The following is a 21,744-nucleotide window of genomic DNA, read 5'->3' as shown; positions in this document are numbered from 1 at the left end:
CCGGGACAATTTGGAGTGTATTGCATTCTGGAAAGAGATGTTTCTTTTTCCACATGTGTAATAGGTGGAGAATAATGATGGCGAGTCCCTGTCGAGGGAGAGGGACAGGGTGAGGGAGGCGCGGGAAGGGGGGGAGGGGGGGGAGAAACGGACTACTCCTGCGTGTGTGAACACTGAGTAGTCTCATCCTATCAATGCTCACAGCTATTCCAACTAAGCTCTTCGTGTATCAACTATGTGCAAGAGCTCCCGTGTATAAAGAGCACTTTTCTTTGGCATTTTCACTTCATTTGACTTGGTGTAACTTGCCCATACTTGGGATCGCGGCGATGATGGACTTCCTCAACGAGTCCAATTTCTCCCTCGGATACATCAATGCATCATTAGGTGGGTGAATAGCGAGACATCGGTGTGTGTTATATTAAGTGTTTGTTGTTGTTTTTTGGTTATATTTTCCAATAAAAATGAAATAAAAATAACGAAACATGCTTTCATTCCCCACAGCTGCATCGCAACTTCCCTCCTATAAGAGGGAAACATCCCAATCCATATCACATCTTTTGCAACATCGCTCGAAGCTGTGTTTTTGTTTTCATTTGGTAAGTTTTTCTTCAGTCATGGGACTCATGCGCATCTTGTGCACGCTATTGTCTGCAATCGCGCACCGTCTCTTTGTCTGTGTTCAACTGCCTGATTCCTCTGTAATTACTGAACTCATCCACTTCCCACAACCCACACCTTCCTTTTCCTCGCTGCCTTCCTTTTATAAACGCCATTTGTTCATCTGCTTCATATCACTGGAACTGTTCGGTAGAAACTGCAAGCCTGTCACACCATTGTTAAAGGAAAAAAACAAAACAACTTTTGCCCTTTCTCCACAGCTGTGACTCACTCTCTCGGAACATTGCAAATCAGAATGATATCAATACATTTTTTTACTTCCACCCACCTCATTTTATAATAACTCATTTCGCTACCAACTGAATTTAATCTCCATCTCTTCAGATTTAAGGCTATTGTGCCCTTTCTCGGTATTGTCGACTTTTTAATCATTTTGTTTAATTGAATTGCTAAATTTAAAATCATTTTTTATATGATAAAATAGTTAAAAGCCAGGACTTATTTGGAAGAAAATTTCTTGGACAATAGAAAATACTACCTTTTATTGAGTTTCTTATGTCTGGATTCTTTTCTTAACCCAATCAAGGACAGCTTATCAGGTTATCAGGTTATCAGGTTATCAGGTTACAGGTTATCATTATTTGTGCATGAAAGGGTTAAATAAACAAATTGCGATCACCGGAAAACGAACGTTTTTTTCCCCAGGTTCTGTGTGGAAACTACTATATAAACTACTGTATTAAAATCCTCCCTTTATTGCACTGCTTGAAGTCCAATGTGTGTTTGCTGGTGGGCGGGCAATTTGTCTTCAGTGAATTCAAAACAACCCCCCGCCCCCAACAATATTTCTCCCAAAATAAAGCAAAGTGAAACCATTGAGACCCAAAGCTTGTAGTTAAAAAAGAAGACACTCTCTGTAGAACAAAGGTTTTGTTATAATTTTTATTATATTATTATTTTTGTTATTATAATATATAAGGTATATATTTGTGCGCGAATCAGGTGTGCAGCAGCTGCGCGTCTGTGGGTGCATGTGTGGTGTGTTTAGTGGCGGGGCCTGCGGGTGGCTTGCTTGCTTGTTTGTGATATTACGTTTTGGGGGGCAATTATCATTTGCAAAGGTGTGACCAGAGTCACAAATTGGTAACCAGTCACACATTTGGAACAAGAGTCACAAATATGTAGCCTGAGTTACTATGTATCATACCACGAGGGGGCGCAAGCACCAAAAACATTGGCTATTGCTGACGGTGCCGAAAATGCATCGACATTTATGGAATCCACACAAATGGAGTCTTTACACGTAGCAGTCCAGCCTTTGGCATCTTGTAAACTTTCAGTCGCAGAGAAATAACTACATCATAGTTCGGGGTGCATATGCTCAGTCTTGACGTACATGCGTAGTGACATCATCGTTTACGTACTTGAAAATGGGAGCGTCTTACCGGATCTCGTTTGTCACGGGAGAACTTTTTTTTTAACTTGTAAATTGTTTTAATCAAGCTGTTGCTTTAAACGTGTTTAAAAAACCACGACTGTGCTAAACAGACGAATGAACTCCATCTTGATAAATTCCATAGATTTCACATCATGGGCCTTAAAAAAGGTTAAACGTACCGTACTTTGCTATAATGTAGATTTAAATACCACAAATCCGATTTCAATGCGATTTCAGTGTCCAGCCCTACCTTCCGATCTAAAATTTCCTCACCCATGACTGCATGTGTCCTTTTTCGCTGCTTTGTTGTATCTCCAGCTGCCGACAGTCCACCTCACTACAATACCGTCCTGCTGGTCATCTTTGGCGTCATCTTCCTGTTTGGCATCCTGGGCAACAGCATCGTCATCTACACCATCATGAAGAAAACAAAGTGTCGCGCCAAACAAACCGTCCCGGACGTCTTCATCCTCAATTTGTCCATTGTCGACGTCCTCTTCCTGCTCGGAATGCCCTTCCTGATCCACCAGTTGCTAGGCAACGGCACATGGCGGTTTGGTGCCGCCATGTGCACGGTCATCACGGTGCTGGACTCCAACAGTCAGATCGTGAGCACGTACATCCTCACGGCCATGACGCTGGACCGCTACGTGGCCACGGTGCACCCCATCCGCTTCAACTACATCCGCACGCCGTGCGTGGCCTCCTTTGTCATCGCTGTCGTCTGGGCGCTGTCTCTGATCACCATCATCCCCGTGTGGATGTACGCCGACCTCATGCCCCTTCCTGGCGGACTGGTGGCCTGTGCATTGCTCCTGCCCGACCCGGTCACCAACATGTACTGGTTCACACTGTACCAGTTCTTCTTGGCCTTCGCCATCCCCCTTGCGATCATCTGCAGAGTGTTCTTTAAGATCCTGCAGCACATGTCCACCAGTGTGGCCCCGCTACCCCAAAGGAGCCTGAGGGTGCGCGTCAGGAATGTAACGCGAATGGCGGTGGCCATCTGCTTGGCTTTTTTCATTTGCTGGGCCCCCTATTACATCCTGCAGCTGGTTCACCTGGGCGTGCAGAACCCCAGTATGGCCTTCTCCTACGCCTACAACATCGCCATTAGCATGGGCTACGCCAACAGCTGCATCAACCCCTTCCTCTACATCGTACTTAGCGAGACCTTCAAGAAACAGTTCGTCAAGGCTGTGCGGCCGGCCAACAGGAAGTTAAACGTCCATTCCAACACCACAGAGGGCGACAGTGTGTGCATGAGGATGGTCCCCGAAGGCGCTCACCTGGAGCCAGCGGCAAGGGAGATACCATCAAGCGTAGAGCCACAGTGAAGCAAACGTGCTTTCCTTTTGCTTTTTGAACAAAAATTAAATCTGGATTACTGTCCAACAGAGCCTACATCTCCGCCGAAGAAAACGATCAATTTTAGTTTGGCTCCAATTCCACGCCGTGACTCTCAGTTCCAAATACGCATCTGCGCTCCACGCCGACGCTCCTCTCTCCTCATCCTCGGCTCCAACAGCCATCCTTCCAGCCGCACTAACGCAGACTTTCCAACAGCGCCTACATCCGCGCTGAACAAAACAGGACTGAGAAAAACACTGAACATTACAGGCACAAAAGAAGACAAGCGCCCTGAGGGAATGTCAAGCGGCGACAGTCAAATAGTGCCGGCATTCCGCCCCCATTAAAATCTGTGCTGGTACACACACGCTGCCAAGAAGGCACAACCTTCAAGCACAGATCCTTCTCTTTCGACGAATGCTGTGGCCAAAACCCTGAAAACAACCCACAACGGGTCCACACAAACGTGTCACATTGAGCTCGAAGCGACACAGTAATTGCTTCGTGCGCAACAAACTGGGGATAAGTGGATCACGGAAATAGCAGGCACAGAAAGTAACTTTGTCACGAAAATGATATTTATTACAACACAAAACCCCCCGTATAAACGGATAATAGAAAACGCTGGTCAAAAAGAGAACCAGGAAATAGTTATAACGAGGCAACAGAAAACGCTTGCGAAAAAACGGCAAGGAGAAAGTTTAGGCAAAATACTATAATTACACACGAGAGGATGTCTAGGAACGCAACAATTATCAATAGTCTTTAAGGCAGTGTTCAACCGAGAAGGAATATGCAATAGCAATGGCACGGCGTGGAATACTCCGGCAGTGAATCGACTGCCGGAGCGCCTAAATATAGTATAATATATAAATATATAAACATAAATGGGTGGCGGGTGTGCAGGCGACAAGCGAGAACACCTGCCCCCTGCTGTCAAATACGGAACGTGACACCGTGAGGAGCACGCACCGCGGAATGGAGAATTGCTGGGAAGAGTGGCCGGGCGTATTCCTTCTTAAAATGAGCACAGCCAGGGCTTTCTTTTACTGCAATCCAAGATACATCTTGTCAAGGTGAGGTCTATTTATCGTTAAATCAGCAACAAGTCCCAAAACCGTATTTACTTCCTGGTATGTTGCTCCGGTATCACTTCCAAATATGGGCATGTTGACAACAGGAGCCCCGTCGTCTTTCTTCCCAGCCGCGCAAGGCTTTACATATACGGGATAGTTAATGGAAAAGCTGCTTTTAATGTTTGTATGTAGAGGAATGTATCTTGTATGTGTTGTGTCCTTGTATGTGAAATGTGCAAAACAAATAAAACTGCATTGCTTTGCTGTATTTACATTGTACAGGGTTCTCACGGGTCCTTAAAGTTCATAAAAATCAATAAAAAAGAAGTTGTAAAATTATGTTCTTAATTTTCAAGGAAAGCTTCTAAAATCAATAAAATCCTTAAAGAATAACCTGTGGTGTTCATTTGTGTGTGTCATTTCCCCCACCTTTCCAATTCATAATTTTGTCAGAAAAATGCACCTGGTGCCCTTCCCCACAAGCCCCGCTGTTGAGCTACATGCCTTCCTGATTCCTGCTCTGCTTTTCCCGGCGTCTCCGATGAGTTCTGATGATGATCGCGTGATCACTTCGGGATGTTGTCTTGAGAGGGAAGAAATTATTTGACAATAAAGTTGGATCCAATCCAATCCATTTCAGGCGAATTTGGCAGACAGTATGTCAAATAAAGAGTTTGCTTTGCCCCTAAAAATAAAGATGTGCCCTTCCTTTGGCAGCAATGATTTGAACAATAGCTCAGTGATATGTGGCTTTCTGCTCATTAAATTCACTGTGAAACCCCTGCTGAATGGAGAAAAAGTCCTTAAAATTGCTACATTAGCCCTTAAAAGCCCTTACAAGGTCCAAAAATAAAAAGCAAGTGGAAGAGTGGAAACTCTGGTGTAGTTCATCCTCAAATTTGTGACGCGTGTCTCCCAATCTGTAATGCAACACATTATTTTAGATACCTGTGTATATTATTATTATTATTTTGCAAAACTGCAATGTGGTCAGTGGTACAAAATTAAGCGGTGGATTACGTCACTGAAATCCCAAGTGAATACCTTGCTCAAAATGCATTGCCTGCCACCGTTACCTACACATGGAAACTTTTCTCTTTTTTTTCTGAGAAAAAAAAATATTTTGATGGTTGAAAAGCCTTTTAGAAGTTTGATAGTGGAAAAGCTTTGACTTAACTGCTGCCTCAAATTCCTTTTGATGGCCCTGAAACGAAAAAAAAATAAAATAAATAACATTGTTGGGGGGTGGGGGTGGCCAAAAAAAGATATCAAATTAAGTCTGGCATTAATGTCAGGAGGCTGTTTGACTATTGAGCTTATGTAGACCACCTTGATATTAATGCTGCCTGATGTGCAAATCCAAATTACATTTATGAAAAAAAATCCTCATGCAAAAATAGCTTGTGACCTTTTGATGACAGAACCTCTGAGGTTTGATTTGTTTTTCGAAATGCATCAGATGGAAAGCTTCAGATCAGTGATTCAAAACAGGCAAAGAAAAAAACAGAAAAAAAAAATTAAATTTCAGACTGGACGATTTAACTTGACTAAAAGCTTAAGAATAACACAGCAGGTGCTTGAATTTATTGCAATTTTGTTTTGTTGACTGTTAACATTTAGTACATACCTTTATCCCGTGGCATGGGAACTCTGTCCTCGTCTGGAACAGCCACAGTATAAAACGTTAAAATCTCTCAAAACCATCAGTCATGCTCCTGCAACATTAAGTTGTGTGTGTGCACGTGTGTATTTGATATATATATACACTGTATATATCAAATAAACACACCAGGGCTAGTGGTTTGACAAACCTTTGACATTAATCAACAGGATTCTAAATTTAGACTGGGCAGAATTGATCTTAAATGGATGTAGAAGCAGCGTGATAAAGAGCAAGAAAAAATAAGCAGACTAAAAATGTTTTTTTTTTTAATCATACCATAGGAAAAAAAATATATATGTATCATTTTTATTCATGGTCTTGGAAAAATAAAGTTATACAACTCAATGTGATTCTCACACATTCAAGGACATATCTGAGTGTTTCTAAAAGATGTGAACAGCAGGCTAGACATGTCGCACTTCAAAACACACGCGCGCGTTTCATTCCATCCCTCCCGCACACAGACTGCAGATCGGTATGACTCCAATGTAGAAATCTTGCATATTATAAATGCTTGTGTTATAAAACAAGTGCTCAGCTTCAAAGAATGTAAAGTGGACAACGTTTAACTGGGGGATAGAAGTTTAGATGATCAATCCATAGAGTTGTTTCAAAGTAAACTTTCCATTGGAATTTGTGACACTTTTGAGGAATTAAGGGGAAAGAATGAGAACTTCACAAAATTGAATACAGTATAGTGGGCAACACATTACAAATTGGTCAGTGGTTTGAATTCGGTCACAGTGTACAAAACAGAATGTCAGTGTTGCATTCAGTCATCAATTTGCCTGTGTCGTCGAAGACGTAACACTGACACTGCACTCAAACTGGCCGAGCTGTGTGTGCCGCGGCGGGTCGCCCATCTGACTCGATTCAGTCGAATGAGCATCATTCCATTCTGGAAGGCGAGGCCTCACCAACAAGTGAGTAGTGAGTTGCACAAACCCATTGGGTTTTCTCATTTGGCCATTCGTGCACAGAGATTCTACACAACCTGGACCAGGTGTTGGGTTGTTGTCAAATATATAATGGCTAGTGTTGCCGCTAGCCCCTGGGTGAAAAAGGATGAAAGTGAATTCCAGAACGGAATGTTAGTATGTGTGTGTACTGCAAATGAATCCCTTACTTTCAGAGAAATTAACATCTTCATGACAATGCTGTGTCTGAAATGGAGTTCACAAAAGGAATAAAAAAAATAAAAATAAATCGGTATTATATTGAAGGTAGCGAGTGCCCCCCGCCCACCACGCCCATCTTGCGTTTGCATTATCATTCCGAAGTGTCATTAACTGCACTGTCAACAGTACATTTTGTTGCTGTAACACACCATTAGATGTTGAACATTTAACATTTTAGAAAGTGTTACTTCAACACCAGGTATTGTGAATGCATATCAACACTTGACCAGTGTTAAATTGAACACCCTTGGTGTTCACATTAACACCAGCAGATTTGCAGCAGAGGGATTAATTTTATATAATATAATTTTGTGTGTGTGTGGGGGGGGAGGGGGAGGAGGGGCAACCCAGAGAAAATCCACACAGGCACAGGGAGAACATGCAAACTCCACACAAGGCCGGAGCTGGAATCGAACCCAGGATATCTCAAATCATTTTCAATTGAAATGCTATTAATCAGTTTTAGCCGTCCAACACATCCCAACAAAAATGTATGTAAAGTGTTTTAGAAAAATGGCAAGCTAAAATACATTAGTGCTATATAATATTGTAAATGTATAAAAACAGAATATAATTGAATGTAAATAATAGGCAGGAGAACATTTTAATCAGAGCTGGCTTTATATGTCCCTAAACATATTTTCAGTGCTGATTTCGAAAATGTCTTCACTTCTTCTGGCAGATAATTTTTTTGAAGATATGAATGTTGTGATTAAGTTGGACCTACAAAAGCTTGCGCAGCACGGATTTTACCATGTTATTTATAGCTGTGACGTTGCAGAAAAAAAAATCAGTTGCTGAACCAAACCCCAAATTCATAAACACTAAAACATATTTTTTACTACACTACAGTGCATTTAAATCATATGATAATTGTTAGGAAGGGGTTCGGATAATGGATGGATGGATAGCAAACTGTTAGAAAAAAAAAACAAAGGCAGATTCGGAATTAGCGCAAAACATTCACTTAGAAAAGTTAACTTGAATCTCTGATTTTTAAAAAAATGTTGACCAGTGTAATAAAAAACATTTTTTTTGTTGTTGCCATGTTTCAATGAACATTGTGCTGCTGCTTCTGGTGTGTTGTTGTTCTTTGAAGGTGAGCTAAAATAGGGCATGAGTGAGTCAAGCTTTGATATGCTCTCCGACCGAGTTAGACAGCCTAACGAGCGGTTCAAAGGGGGAAAGCAAAAACAATTGGCATTCAGTCTATGCGGCCGGTCATTAGTTACTTTTGGGTGCTTTACATTTCGACTAGCGTGTGACAACGAATGCTTTTCTCACAATGTCAAGTCAAGTCAATGAAAACATAGTTGCTACTTTGAGAGACGAATGCTAACGACACCAATCTGCTTCCAATGGAACCAAACAACCACTTTAAGTCTTGAATGATGGCAGCAAGAAAAAGGAAACAATGAGAGACTTCAAATGTGGGGGTATTATTTGTTGTTCACAGTTAACATTAGCTGCGTGCGCCAGCTGTCATCGGCTAGCTGCTGCATGTGAAAAGTTGCGGTAAATTGTTTTCACAGTTTAAATTAGTGGTTACTTTGTTGGCTGTTCATATTTGGAAAATGGACTCTTTCATGTTTGGGCACTTGACTACCTGCTCAGATTGAAATTAAGCAACTAAATCTTGCGTTATCTGCCTCTTTCTGGAAAGGTGTCGCCGTGTAGCCATGCGTCACAACCACACAGTGTATGAAACTATTTGATTGTCTTCATGGGTGGTCGTTTCACACGCATCCGGATCCTCCTACGCCCCAAAATTAGGGTTCTGCTATCGCCAGTCCAACCCTCGATGGTCAGAAAGTCATCCTCATTGTAAGAAAAGCCAGACTCACCAGTGGCGCTGCATGAAGCCGCTCACTCCGTCCCTCTCAACTGGTCAAATTTCAACGAGTCAAGAAATAAAACAACTTGGAACTTCTTTTTAAAATAGTGCAATATTGCATATGTCTCCTCTTGAAACATTTCCTGGACAACCGTTGCTTTAACAATCAAGTTTTACGATTGGCGGACACTTTTTCGTCCGGAACAATTTCTATTGTCATCATATCCGACGGGAGAAATGGTTTTCAAATCAGAACTAGTTTTCCCGGAATGGATTCATGGTCGTCATTGGAGATTCCAATTTATAAAGTTAGGTCCGATTCGACAAAGAAGGACTTATACTGTTTAGAAGTATACAAAAAAAGCTGAGGGTTAGGGTTGAGGAAAAATACTGTTGCCCTTGAAGACACAAACACACAATTACGGAAAAAGCCCACATGTTCGTCAACTCTAATTTGGTCGGGAATGGAATGTGTACCGACTTGAGAATGAAAGCTTTTGAGAAATGGACAAGTGAAATAGTTGAGATGAATTAGCAGCATTAAAGCCATTTTACATTCCCTTTCATTGAACACAATCAGTGCGTCGTGATTGTTAGCAAACTACACTTGTAAAGATTAAGGATGAAGTGGACTGAAAAAAAAAAACCTGAATAATAAGACAAAAATGTGCTAGGTAGGTGTGTATCTGTCATCAGTGTCGTGTGCTTCCAGTGCTCAAAAAGGTTAAAGACCAAACCAACACATTGTCTAAACTGCATAGAAGTTGCTCAGGCACTTGTTTGAAGTCTCTGTAGTCCCGAGAGGACACAAAATGTCATTTGGCTCTTTGCATCCAAGCGTTGAAGCTTCATTAGGGCTTCAGTTGTGCTCTATTGCTTTGACTTGACGGGCAGGCGATCCCTTCGCGGCGTCCTCGTCAGAAGCTGGACTCTGGAACGTTCTTTTTGCGTCCCAGAGACGAGGTGCTGTAGCGCGGCCTCGGCAGGCTCCCGTAAGACGTCTTTTCCGTGGTCGGCCTGCGGATCTCCGCCGAGGGCGTGGACGTGCCGTTGCGATGCAGCGACGCCGTCCTACGCGCGCTCTGATCCGGCCTGGCGGGAAGGCTGGACGAGCTCTGCGAGCGCTTGATGTCCAACGAGCTCCGCCCCGCTCTCCCGTTTGAGAGTTCTTTACCGTGAGACTTCCTCTGCTCACCTCCGGCCGCTCCGTTCGACAACGACGGCCTGGACAGAGTCCTTCTTCCGCCATCCTCGTCCGTGCCGTCCTTCAATCTCCGGGAGTCCTTTTCCCTCTTCAGGAAGTTGCCTTTAAGGATAGACATCAGTCCCTCGTGGCTCTTGGGCTTGAGACCTCCCTCATTTGCGACACGACATTCCCCGTCAGTCCGCTCGTCTTTCTGTCTTCTGAGAGTGCCGGCGAGAATGCTCGAGCCGCTTTGAACACTCGAACTGGATGCTTGTTTCATCTCCTGCTGGCTTTTGGAGGAGCTCTGCCTCTGAGAGTCTCTTCTCCTGCTTAGAGTGTTACTATTGCCTTCCTCACTTGGCGGGCTCTCTTTCTGGCGTCTTAGGGTGGACGTTTGATCCGATGGCCGCCTCTGGCCCTCTGGCACTTGTTTGGATTCGTCTCCCGCTTTAGCCAAGCAACTGATCCTCCCGGCACTGGAGGATCTTACAGGCCGGCCTCCGTTCGTTTCCTTAGCGCTTCGAGGTTCGTTCATTAACGACTCTATCGGATCCTTGGTGCAGCGAGGACGTCGGCCCGACTCCAGATATTGGACCAGCTCTGCAGGATCTTGAAGGTCCGGAGGTGTCGGTTCGGGTTTTCGTCTGTCTCTAGAACCAAGCGACCAACGCAGGGGTAGCACCTTGTTGAGGGTGTCCTTGGTCTTGTTGGGTGCCCTCATGCTGACACTACGCCCTTGCAGTCCCCTCACAAAAGGTCTACTCTCGAAGCCTCCTTAAAAATGACAAGAGAGAGGACAGTATTTGAGTAAGAGCACCAATTCAAGGCTTCATTTATGATTTGCAGTCCAGTGGACCCAAGTTATTTGCGGCGGATGGGAGGGATAGGGACCGCGCGAGCGCATGAATACTGAACGTGCGCGTAGCTTTGATGGCCATTGAAATGCACTGGGGGTTACTTTTTTATCTCCACACCAAAAAGTCTTCCAAAAAAGCTGATACACTCAACACTCAAGTCTTTCATGGAAATCGGTTGGGTGGCAGGTGTGCAATATGCAAAATCATTGAAAAAATATATCATGCAGGGTCTGCTGCAGCTGCGGTCCAATGCCTAAATGCTGTTTGCAATGCGCGTAGCGCCGTTTTTCCTTTCCATCAAACCAGATTTGAATTGAAATCAACATTACGTTTTTTACACAATTTATTGGGATTTATTCTTCAAAAGCTGAGACTGCAATGTCTCAATTATCTCTGAGTAGACATTTCATTAAAAGTTTTTGATAAGAATTTTTTGTTTTGCAACATCACTAAGGGATTGTTACTTTGAAGTTAATTTACCGGTACTTCAATCCAGTTCATTTGGGCAAAATGTTACCATCCCAGTAATATTGATTATTTGCTATTGCAAAATTACATTTCTTTTTAATGTGCCTTTGCGTTCTTTTGAGAATTGTCAGCCTCATATTTTCGCGTTTGGCCGATAGAGCAAAGTGATTACTTTGTCCTAATAGGTTATTTTGTCTCTTAAAACACACACAGACACACACAAGGTTGGAGTATCTTATCAAAAATCGTCATTTTTCTTTTCTTGTTCTTAACAAGAGCAATCGATCATTTTCATAGACAACAGCCTTAAAGTGACACGGTTTGCTCTGTGCCTATTTTCTGGTTTTAATTACTCCACCAGGTCGTCGTTGTTTGGAGGATATTGCAATCCCCCCCATTTTTCAGCACACACACTTTCAATGCCACCCTCCCCATTAATGAACAGCCTCAAAAATACTGTTCTTACATATTTTTCCCCTCAACAGTAAATATGTCGAGAGCTGCATTTTAATAACCCTTTCATGCACCCTGTAACTATAGTTACCGCTTTCCCTGATAAATTGACATCCCCCTTCATGGACAATTATTGGTTGCCGTTATGACATCTGCCGATGCTCATTATATTTCCTCAGAGATGCCATGCTCGACTTGCTGGCCGTGACTCATCACTTAAATATACTGTGCACGTGGCAGTTCAAATAGATGCCTTCTTCAGGAAAAGACAAATGCAACAGGCGGTGTCTCTGGCACTTTATAATGACATTGATTATGACTGCTAGCACCACGAGTAGCGGTTGTAACAGCGCACAACGTATCCAGAGCCAACATGGCATCCGCACAGCGAGTTGAGAAAGTGATGCTGCAACCCCGAGCATTCCACAGCCCCAATTGCGAAATAGTTCGTTGTCAATCCCAAAAGCAGCCTCACTGCAGACACTCACTGACCCCAGGCACTCTCACCTCCTTTCCCTTTATTTTCCAAGAATACGGGAGAGTCGGGGGGGTCGGGAACGGAAGACGGGCATGTGGTCGAGGTGCGCGACACCACGCTGCCTCTTTTGCTCTCTCCTGTCAGGCGCATCAACCAGTGGTCTGATACTGAAGAACTTGTCGAGCCTGAGGGGGACAAACGGCAGCGGGGGAGGAAAGTGCGACCCATTCATTATGTAAAACACTTGCTGGAACACTATGCACTTGGAATGAGACTTTTGGAAAAGTGAGCAGGAACTTAAAAGTGTTACGACATCAGGTTCACGAGAGCCTCTGTGCCAGATATGGAGTTATTGAGATCAAATGCTCTGAGAGTCAAATGCTTGCACCGTGTTTTAAAATTTATTCAAGCTGTTATTCAAAAGACCAAATGCTTCAGTATACAGAGCGTTGCCTTTCCGCCGCTGGCTATTGTCTCATTTTCCGGGGAAAATGTCCAACCGTGATCAGGATGCCTGAACACGCAAGAGTTGAATTGACTAAAGTTAATGTTTGGATATTTTAATATAAGAAAAGGTCTTGCGTTTCTTTCTCATCCAATTGGAAACAGCATTTGATGCCTTTGTCACATCCCGGCTGGATTATTGTAATGCACTTGACTTTGGAGTCAGCCAATCCTCCATTAGGCATCTCCTGTTGGTCCAGAACGCCGCTGGATGCCTGTTGACTGGTACTCGTAAGAGGGAGCACGTAACACCTACTTCACTGGCTTCCTTTACATTTTTGACTTCTTTTTAAGATCCTCATATTTGTTCATCAAATCTTTAAATGGCATCGCTCCACCTTACCTCTCTGAGCTACACACCTGCCCGGCGCCTGAGGTATGCAGACCAGACATTATTAGAGGTACGAAGAACCAAGCGGAGGCTCAGAGGGGAATCATACCTTTTGCGTTGCCGGTGCCTCTCTCTGGAATGACCTCCAACTGAACATTCCGCACGTACCCCCCCCAGTGCCCATTTTTAAAACTTGTCTCAAAACGCATTTGTATTCTTTGGCTTTTGAGTCAGCATGACTCAGACTTGATCTTAGTTTTTCTTTTTTTGTGCTTTCTAATGTCCTCGTTATTTTGTTTTATGGTTTATTGTTGTGTATATATTTGCTCCATATACAGCACTTTGTAAACAGCGGTGGTTGTTTTAAAGTGCTCTTTAATGCAATTGAGAATTGAGAGAGAGCTGTCTTGTTCACAATCGTAAATTGAACCTTACAAGACTGCATTCATTATTTGGGAAAATTTAACGCTCCCATTTAGGAAAATTCATTCAAAGAAATGCTTGCATCCAGGGGAACCTTTAATTGACTAAAGTATTCATTTTTCAGCATTTTGTTTGTATCAAACTAAGTTGCATGGCTCTGAGCTAGGCCAAATGTGTCTTTTAGTTTGTGGCGGCTTTGATTTGCTTTGACGCATAGCGAGAAACCAATATCTTAGCAACTCAGAGAGAAACCAGAATACTGGCGAATACTTCATAATGAGAAATAGAGATCGATTTTATGTCGACTCCTCACACATGACAAAGTTAAAAGTGAATAGCCACAAAGAATGTCAAGGTCAATATTGCAAATAGTAACTTTTGAGTTGACAAAGAAGCCTTGAACGCTTGAATACATATACAGCCAAATTGAATGCAGAAATTCAGAATATTGTCAGATCAAACGATATTCCTGTCGGTTTTGCTCACATTCTTACCTGATGCAAAAAAAAAAAAAAAAAAGTTTATTTTAAATGTTAATTTCATCTAAATCTGGATTTGCTGACATAAGCAGGTTACATTTTGGCCAAATATTGTTATTCCATTGAAATGTGTCATTAATTCACACCTCTAATTACTCACATGCAATTTTAAGAGTCATCCACACCACAAATTAATAGCTCAGTATTCATGATTACATGATTGGCACTCCATTCAGTCTGCAAAATGGAGAACTACTATTGCAGGACATCATCAATGGTGTAAAACTAACCTGGGCTCTTGATACCTACAAAATTGTCACAGTTGTTATTTTTCTGCTCAACATGTTTTATTCCCCTGCCCTAATTTCAATATTTCTTCACATAACCATAACCCTTTCATGCACCCTGTAACGTGATAACATGTTCACTGTAATAAACGCTGTCCCTGAAAGGATTAATATGCTCTTCCCTTTGCGCGTTTATATACTATTAAATATTATTTATTTAATAATATTTATTTATTTATTTTGACTGTCCATGGTATTTGGAAGCATACCTCTGAAGGAGCTGCTGGCTGACCACGGAGGAATGATGTTGCGTCTTTGGTAGAAGAGAATATAGGCCCCTCTGGTGCAGATTTCCTCCTCAGGGACCAGGTCCACACTGCTGTCATCGTAGCTGTACCACACACCGTCCACTGAGTTCCGGCAATAGGCTGGTGACAAATATTTCCACCGTGTGTCAATGCTACAATTGTCAAAGATTGTTTGGGAGTAAATAAATGAGGAGAATTTCCTTGAACTCCTGATGTGAAATATTTGCATGCAAGAAGCTGGCCTCAGCCACAGGCGGGTGAACTGAATGAATGGAAAAACATGCCGAATAAAATTGGTGATTTGGCCTCAATCTATCAAAACAATCTACGCAGCCGGTCCCAGCTGATGTGGCGCCCTAGGTAAGATTCTTTTATGGCGACCCCCTCGTTCGGTGAATATATATGCACTTAGCGTAACACCCCCGCCCCCGAGACCCCGTTAGACAAGCATACATTCATACCAGTGTAGTGTCCCCCGTGCATTCCTCCATGGTGATTGCACACGGCATAGAGATCATACAGGTACTCATGTGGCAGGGTCATGTCTGCAGGCGAGTGGTGTTGGCCTGCGGGTTTTGGCCAGGCCGCGGGCCACGGCCCACTATTCAGGTTACGCATACTCTGGCTTCTCTTAACAACATGGGGGGCCATGTCCAAGGCAGTTAGCGGGAAATGCACCAGTGATGAAAGCTTGTTCCTGCGCTCGCCTACCTGTTGGCAAAAATACCTCATGACTGTACCTGCGAATGACACAATACAGTTGTACAGCAATGCAAAGGCCAGTCGCGATAATTTAAACACATTGTTTAATGACCAGTGGCACTGTGGATAAACTGTTGAGCACATCTGCCACACAGTGCAGAGGTCCTGGCTTAGATTCTACGCCTCAGCCTTCCTATGTGGAGTTCTGTGCCGTGTGGGTTTTCTCCGGGTACTCCGGTTTCCTCCCACATACCAAAAACATGCATGGCAGGTTCATGGAACACTCCAAATTCTTCCCGTGTGTGAGTGTGAGCGCGGATGGTTGTTCGTCTATGTGTGCCCAGCGATCGACTGGCGACCGGTTCAGGGTGTATGTACCCCGCCTACTGCCCAAAGATGGCTGGGATAAGCTCCAGCATGCCCTTGCGAGGATAAGCGGCGGCTTAGATAATGAATGGATGGATGTGTGTGTGTGTGTGTGTATCAGAAATGCTTACAGTGACTTGGTGAAAATATTTGAGCTATACTTGTGCATCACTCGGGCAATCATTTAAGATCTTGTGTATTCTGCACATGTAGAGACTTGTCCATGGTTTGATGACTTGGTCAAAGCTGAAAGCCTCTTGTCCACATTTACGGTGACAGGATGGGGTGGAAAGCTCAGAAAAATTCTGGCAGATGTATTTTTTTCTTCCTCAGTCTTGTCAACTTGAGCTTCTGAAGTGTGAGAAAGAGGACCTCTGGCCAAAAGTACTTTGAATAAAGCTGTGATCACAAATGCCCTTCTGATCCTGAATTTGACAAAATGTGCAATACACTCTTATGACATGAACAGCTCTACTTATTTTACCTCTACTTTTATTCGCAATCTTATGAAATCTTGCCTCAGTTTGATGGCTGACAACACTTTAGTGCCGTCTGTCACCTGACAGTTTCCCATCATAGTGGACAATAAAGAATGCTTCTATTCAGTCCCACCACAATGCTGTTTATTATTCCGTACATACATTGTAAATTTTCCCAGTGTGGGACAAATAAAGGATATCTTATCTTACGATATAGAATGCGATGTATTGCTAATATTATCAAGTCAAGAGTATTTATAGAGCACTTTCAAACAGCCATCGCTGCATACAAAGTGCTGTACATGGAGCAATTTAACATGCACAATAAACAGTAAGACCAATCGGTAATAAAGGCGGTAGAAAGCACCAAACAGTAAAACCAAGAACAAATCTAAGTCGTGCTGAGTCGAATGCCAAAGAATACAAGTGAGTTTTGAGGAGGGCTTTGAAGATGGGCAGCGATGAGGCTTGCCGAATGTTCAGTGGGAGGTCATTCCAGAGAGAGGGACCAGCAACAGGAAATCATTACATATTTTATCATTAAATATGGTTCTCAACCTACAAAGAGGTTGAATCCGGAACCTCTTTCGTGTGTTTCCAGGAAATGTGTCGAGCTGCTCGTTACCTTGTGAGGCTTCAAAATATGTGGAATAAAATGGAATCGCTGTGCCGCTTGCATCTTGCGTACCTGTCGGAAGCGCTTGAGGTGAAGGATGAGGATGTCAGGCAGCGTCCACAAGCTCATCTTGACCATGCCTTGCTGCAGTTGCTTGCAATGGGGGCACTTCCAGGCGTCATCTGGGGCCAGCTGAAATCAGTTCAATGAGCCTTCAATGTTTTCATGTTTTCCAAAGACAGTTGGGCCCAGAAGGAATTGGACAGCGATTTTAGCATTTTATACACCACCACAGTAGATTTTTAGATGAAACCAACAAAATGGCCGTTTTATCTCCACTTTCAATTTGTTCTTCAAAAGTGAGACTCCAGCTCAAAAGTGCTTGAAGACCATAAACCATATCTGGCAAGCAAGACACTGCTGTTTCCACAAAAATAAGTCACCAACAGACATTTATGGTCGTTGTAGGGGAAATTCATGACTGGTGTCATCATTAGTCCCTGAAAAGTGACTGGATGGCGGTCTGCCGTGTTCAAACACGTTTGCTGTCAGCACTTGTCATTCTCATTGGATCTCCAAGGGAAACGTACGGCCCGCATCACGCACACACTTTAAGCTGCGCGGGAGAAAAATTCAGTTTTTGCCTCACTTTGTTCCGTGTAATGAATTTTTTTACTTTCTCAGAAACAAGCTGACATGATTACATCAAATTATTTCCATTGTGCTCCAGAGTGGAATAAAAATGAGGGGTATTACAAAAGACTTTACCTCTATTCAACCCAGAAGACGAGTGAATTTGATTTATTTTATCCAAGCTATGACATCACCACAATCAATCATGTACATCTAGATCTTACACGCAGCTAAAAAGCCAACACAAGATGGACAAAAGTATAATTATGGAGCTGTTATAGAGGCTTCAGCCATACTGTTGCTTTTGCTGAATGCCCTTGGGTATTAATTTGAACTTTTTATTCAAGAAAAAAAAATGGCAACGTTCTGATGAACCACGAAACGTTAATTCAGCACCATATGGTGACGCAGTCGATGCTTCCAGCACTGACCAGTTTGCATAATTTAATGGCAGTGCATTATTGCCCTCAAATGTTCATTATTTGGAAGAGTGTTGTGCATCTGTCACAAATCGTAATGTCAGAAACATAAAATAAATGTTCAAGTTCAAGAAAATTCGGAGAGAGCTGTGGTGAAAGAGGCAAAAAAATTAATGAGCTAAACAAATTAACCGTTCTGATTTTGGTTCAAGGTCAAATACAGTCTTATCTTATAATAAACACAATGGAATATACTGTAATTAATTCGCACCGGTAGGGTTTTTCTTTTCAACAACTCTGACTTCCAAAGGAAGGAAAGGCCTCGGCAAGGTCAAGAGCACGAGAAGAGGAAAAAGATTCAGCAGATAAAGTGAAACTAAATGCCCCACTCTCGGCAATGACAAAACTACAACAACGTTTGGATCGCTGTTGAATAAGTGTTGCAACGTTGTGAATAAAACGAAAATGCACAAGAAGGGCGCAAGCGAGATCCAGCACTTAGATGCATTTATGTACAGGACTCTACATTGTGTTTTAAAACAATATGTCATCATATTTCTAATTTAATGTGTACCTGTGAGCAGAAAGCAAATCGTGGAGTGTCTCTGCCACCGAATTTCGCAGGTTCACTCATTGAATGGGGCAGGCGATCATCGCCAACAGCCTCTCTGAAACAGCCACCCATCATCCAAAAGCTCTCTCTGGCAATCCACTTTATCCTTGTCGAGGTGCAAAGATTCGTCCATCGACAACTAATCAATTATCGAATTAATCAATCATTATTTTGATAACCGATTAATGTGTGTTACTTCACCAACGCGTACAGTTACCATTGGAGGACGCATTCGTTTTTTTGTAATGTGAACGAGAACATCAAAAGAGCGGAGTTAACAAACAAAATGAGCGTCGCACGCCGCAGCGTGAACGTAGCTTGTCCGACATTGACGTCTAGCCGCCAGGATGAAAACGACATGTCATATTCTGCACCTCAAACCTTATTGCTGCCGATTGCTTTCAATTACGCAGAGAGCTTTGAAATCCGCAATTGCGGAAACTAATTTGGGCATTGCCTGCCCTGTTTCGTCATATTTTTTCCCGATTCATCAACAAAATAAGAACCCGGATGAGGCGATTATTTGAATATTTGGTATTTGCAGCCCTATTTCCTTGAGAATTGCGCAATGTGTTTGTGGTTCAAAAAAAAACCAAACAAACAAACAAAAGCTGTCCTGTATACGTAGACTCAGAACCTTACACAGGGTTGCAGTTTTTCTTCCGGGCATTGGTCGACGTGCAGTGCTTAGTTGCTTTGTGCGTGGGGTGGGTGTGAGTCACCAAATGCAACTTTTTTGCTGCAACAAAGACTACACCTGCAAGACTCTCCCATCTGATGGTTAAGAGAGGCCGAAAAAAGCAAGAAATGGGCAAAAGCCGTCAAAACAATGACGTGCTTGTTTTCATCAGGGAAGCAAAGCGCACTGAAAATGAAGCAAATCGTTTTGTTGAACGTGTTTGAGCTCACCTGCTCTTCTTTGGTATACAGCTGGAAACACTGATCCAGAGTGCAGCTATGTTGCTGAAGGTGCTGCTGCTGCTGGTTCCGCACGCTTTCGGCATCTTGAACAACTTCCTCCTGGATGTTGCCAAACAGACTGGAGGAGACGAGTTGTGTTGTCAACCTTGTAATTTTGGCTCTCAGGCAGCCAAAGACATAAATCGTTGTCAAAACGTAGGCGGACACTAGGTATGGGTGGGGTGTGGGGGGGGGGGGGTTATGCATCCCACTCTACTTTACGCTCATGCCGCTTACCAGTCTTTAAGCTTGTAATCCCACTCGATGACAACCTTCACATGTGGAGGTCCCCCGGGGCCACAACATTTCAGTGCTCTAAAATGGCAACAGAGTGCAAATAGCATCAAGTTAAAACACAGGCACAGCCAAATTTGAAGGCAACAAACGTATTGCTATTTTAATTTGAATGCGATTGAATATTGAATTTAATTGAAAGTGGGGCGGCCTGGTGGTCCAGTGGTTAGCGCGTCGACCTCCCTGTGTGGAGTTTGCATGTTCTCCCCGGGCCTGCGTGGGTTTTCTACGGGTACTCCGGTTTCCTCCCACATTCCAAAGACATGCACGGCAGGCTGTTTGACCACTCAAAATCGTGCCTAGGTGTGAGTGTGAGCGCGGATGGTTGTTCGTCTCTGTGTGCCCTGCGATTGGCTGGCAACCGGTTCAGGGTATCCCCCACCTACTGCCCAAAGACAGCTGGGATAGGCTCCAGCACCACCCTAGTGAGGATAAAAGCGGTTCGGAAAATGCATGACTGAATGAATGAATTGAATATGTGTGTGTGTGTGTGTGTGTGTGTGTGTGTGTGTGTCAGTGCTGTTTTTAGAGATGGGAGGGGTTGAGGAGTTGGAAAATTGGGGTTTCTTTCTCTGTTATGAATTCCTCACTGGCCAATCATGACTCCGGTTATGATTAGCCGGAGTCATGATTCATGACTCCTATTTTTTGCCCATGCTTGCGTGAGTTTCCTCCGATATCTCCTGCTCCTTCCCACATAGTAAAATCGTGCATGTCAAGCTCCATTGAAGACTTAACTATTCAACAATGTGAATGTGAGGATGAACATTCGCAGTAGAATATTGACGGGTGGATGAATAATAATAATAATAATACATTTTATTTGTAAGCGCCTTTCACAGCACTCAACACCAAGACACTTTACAACCAAGAGCAAACAATAAAACCACAGATAAAATTATAAATAAAAGAAGATTTAAGTTGAATATGCAAGTCTGAATAGGTGGGTTTTGAGCTGGGTTTTGAATACAATACAATACATGCTGATTTATATAGCGCAAATGTGGAAGGAGAGTCAATATTACGAATATTGGGTGGAAGTTAGTTCCAGAGTTTGGGGGCAGAGCGGCTGAAGGCTCTGCACCCCATTGTGCTGAGACGGGCAGAGGGCAGAGAGAGGTGGAGGGAGGATGAGAACCTGAGTGAGCGAGAGGGAATGGAAAGTTGAAGAAGATCTGACAGATACGGGGGGCGGGGGGGGGCAAGGTTATGGATGGCTTTGAATATATAGAGAAGTATTTTGAAATGGATTCCAAGTTTGACAGGGAGCCAGTGGAGCTGCGGGGTGATGTGATGGAAGGAGGGGGTTCTCGTGATGATCCGGGCTGCTGAATTCTGAACAAGTTGACGTTTATGGAGGAATTTGTGATGGACACCGAAAAGAAGTGAATTTCAACCGTCGATACGGGAGGTGACGAGACTGTGAACATGGATAGCAGTGGTGTGAGGAGTGAGAGAGGGACGGAGATGGTTGATATTGCGGAATATAACAAAGGTTATCTTAACTCTTAAAAGACTATTAAGTCCTAATAGATGATTTGTGTCATTCAACACTCTCTCTCCCAATCTCATTCGGTTAAACAAAGGATTTAGAATATTTGATTCGGTAATTCTACTACAGTAAAATGGTCAGACTCGCATCGCGGCCTACATTGTGTTCAACCATTGTACATGAATAACACACATCATCTTATGCTTGTCGTGCCTGTTACTAAGGAGCACGTCCTT

At 43.2% G+C, this 21,744-nt stretch overlaps 2 protein-coding genes and 1 long non-coding RNA gene across 4 annotated transcripts in view; 2 read left to right on the top strand and 1 right to left on the bottom strand.

Annotated features, from left to right (window-relative positions):
• Positions 1-171: 171 nt before the first annotated feature.
• Positions 172-3,440, top strand: mchr1a (melanin-concentrating hormone receptor 1a). Of its 2 annotated transcripts, XR_007966090.1 has the most exons (3): positions 172-387; positions 505-599; positions 2,378-2,423. XR_007966090.1 is itself a non-coding variant. In XM_052084112.1 (2 exons), the coding sequence occupies exons 1-2, from the start codon at positions 195-197 to the stop codon at positions 3,394-3,396; spliced, it is 1,212 nt and encodes a 403-aa protein (XP_051940072.1). In that variant the 5' UTR covers positions 172-194; the 3' UTR covers positions 3,397-3,440. The 2 variants fall into 2 exon arrangements, 1 of the variants encoding a protein (XP_051940072.1); XM_052084112.1 differs by lacking the exon at positions 505-599 and having other exon boundaries at positions 2,378-3,440.
• LOC127613202 (uncharacterized) lies at positions 1,152-1,447 on the top strand. Its single transcript, XR_007966102.1, has 2 exons — positions 1,152-1,220; positions 1,252-1,447. It is a non-coding gene; the product is annotated as an uncharacterized LOC127613202 (long non-coding RNA).
• Positions 3,441-6,439: 2,999 nt separating the features above from the next.
• usp43a (ubiquitin specific peptidase 43a) overlaps positions 6,440-21,744 on the bottom strand; it is a 58,733-nt gene continuing 43,428 nt past the window's right edge. The window contains exons 10-16 of the mRNA XM_052084067.1: positions 19,960-20,037; positions 19,672-19,801; positions 17,170-17,289; positions 15,396-15,645; positions 14,896-15,054; positions 12,632-12,787; positions 6,440-11,120 (exon numbers count right to left, since the gene is read on the bottom strand). Of these exons, the coding sequence (XP_051940027.1) occupies positions 10,078-11,120; positions 12,632-12,787; positions 14,896-15,054; positions 15,396-15,645; positions 17,170-17,289; positions 19,672-19,801; positions 19,960-20,037 (1,936 nt within the window). The 3' untranslated portion in view covers positions 6,440-10,077. The remainder of the gene's footprint in view (positions 11,121-12,631; positions 12,788-14,895; positions 15,055-15,395; positions 15,646-17,169; positions 17,290-19,671; positions 19,802-19,959; positions 20,038-21,744) is intronic.

The sequence above is a fragment of the Hippocampus zosterae genome, chromosome 13, assembly GCF_025434085.1.
Source record: "Hippocampus zosterae strain Florida chromosome 13, ASM2543408v3, whole genome shotgun sequence".
In the NCBI taxonomy this organism is placed as follows: Eukaryota; Metazoa; Chordata; class Actinopteri; order Syngnathiformes; family Syngnathidae; genus Hippocampus; species Hippocampus zosterae.
Note: the sequence above shows the minus strand (reverse complement) of the source record. Positions and strands in the feature narration are given on the sequence as shown.

What these genes read in the sequence shown, in the direction of transcription:
- mchr1a (XM_052084112.1), top strand. Translation starts at nt 195, where the DNA reads ATGCTCACAGCTATTCCAACTAAGCTCTTCGTGTATCAACTATGTGCA. An exon ending in ATACATCAATGCATCATTAG is followed by an intron (nt 388 to 2,377) that starts GTGGGTGAATAG and finishes TTGTATCTCCAG; the next exon opens with CTGCCGACAGTCCACCTCAC.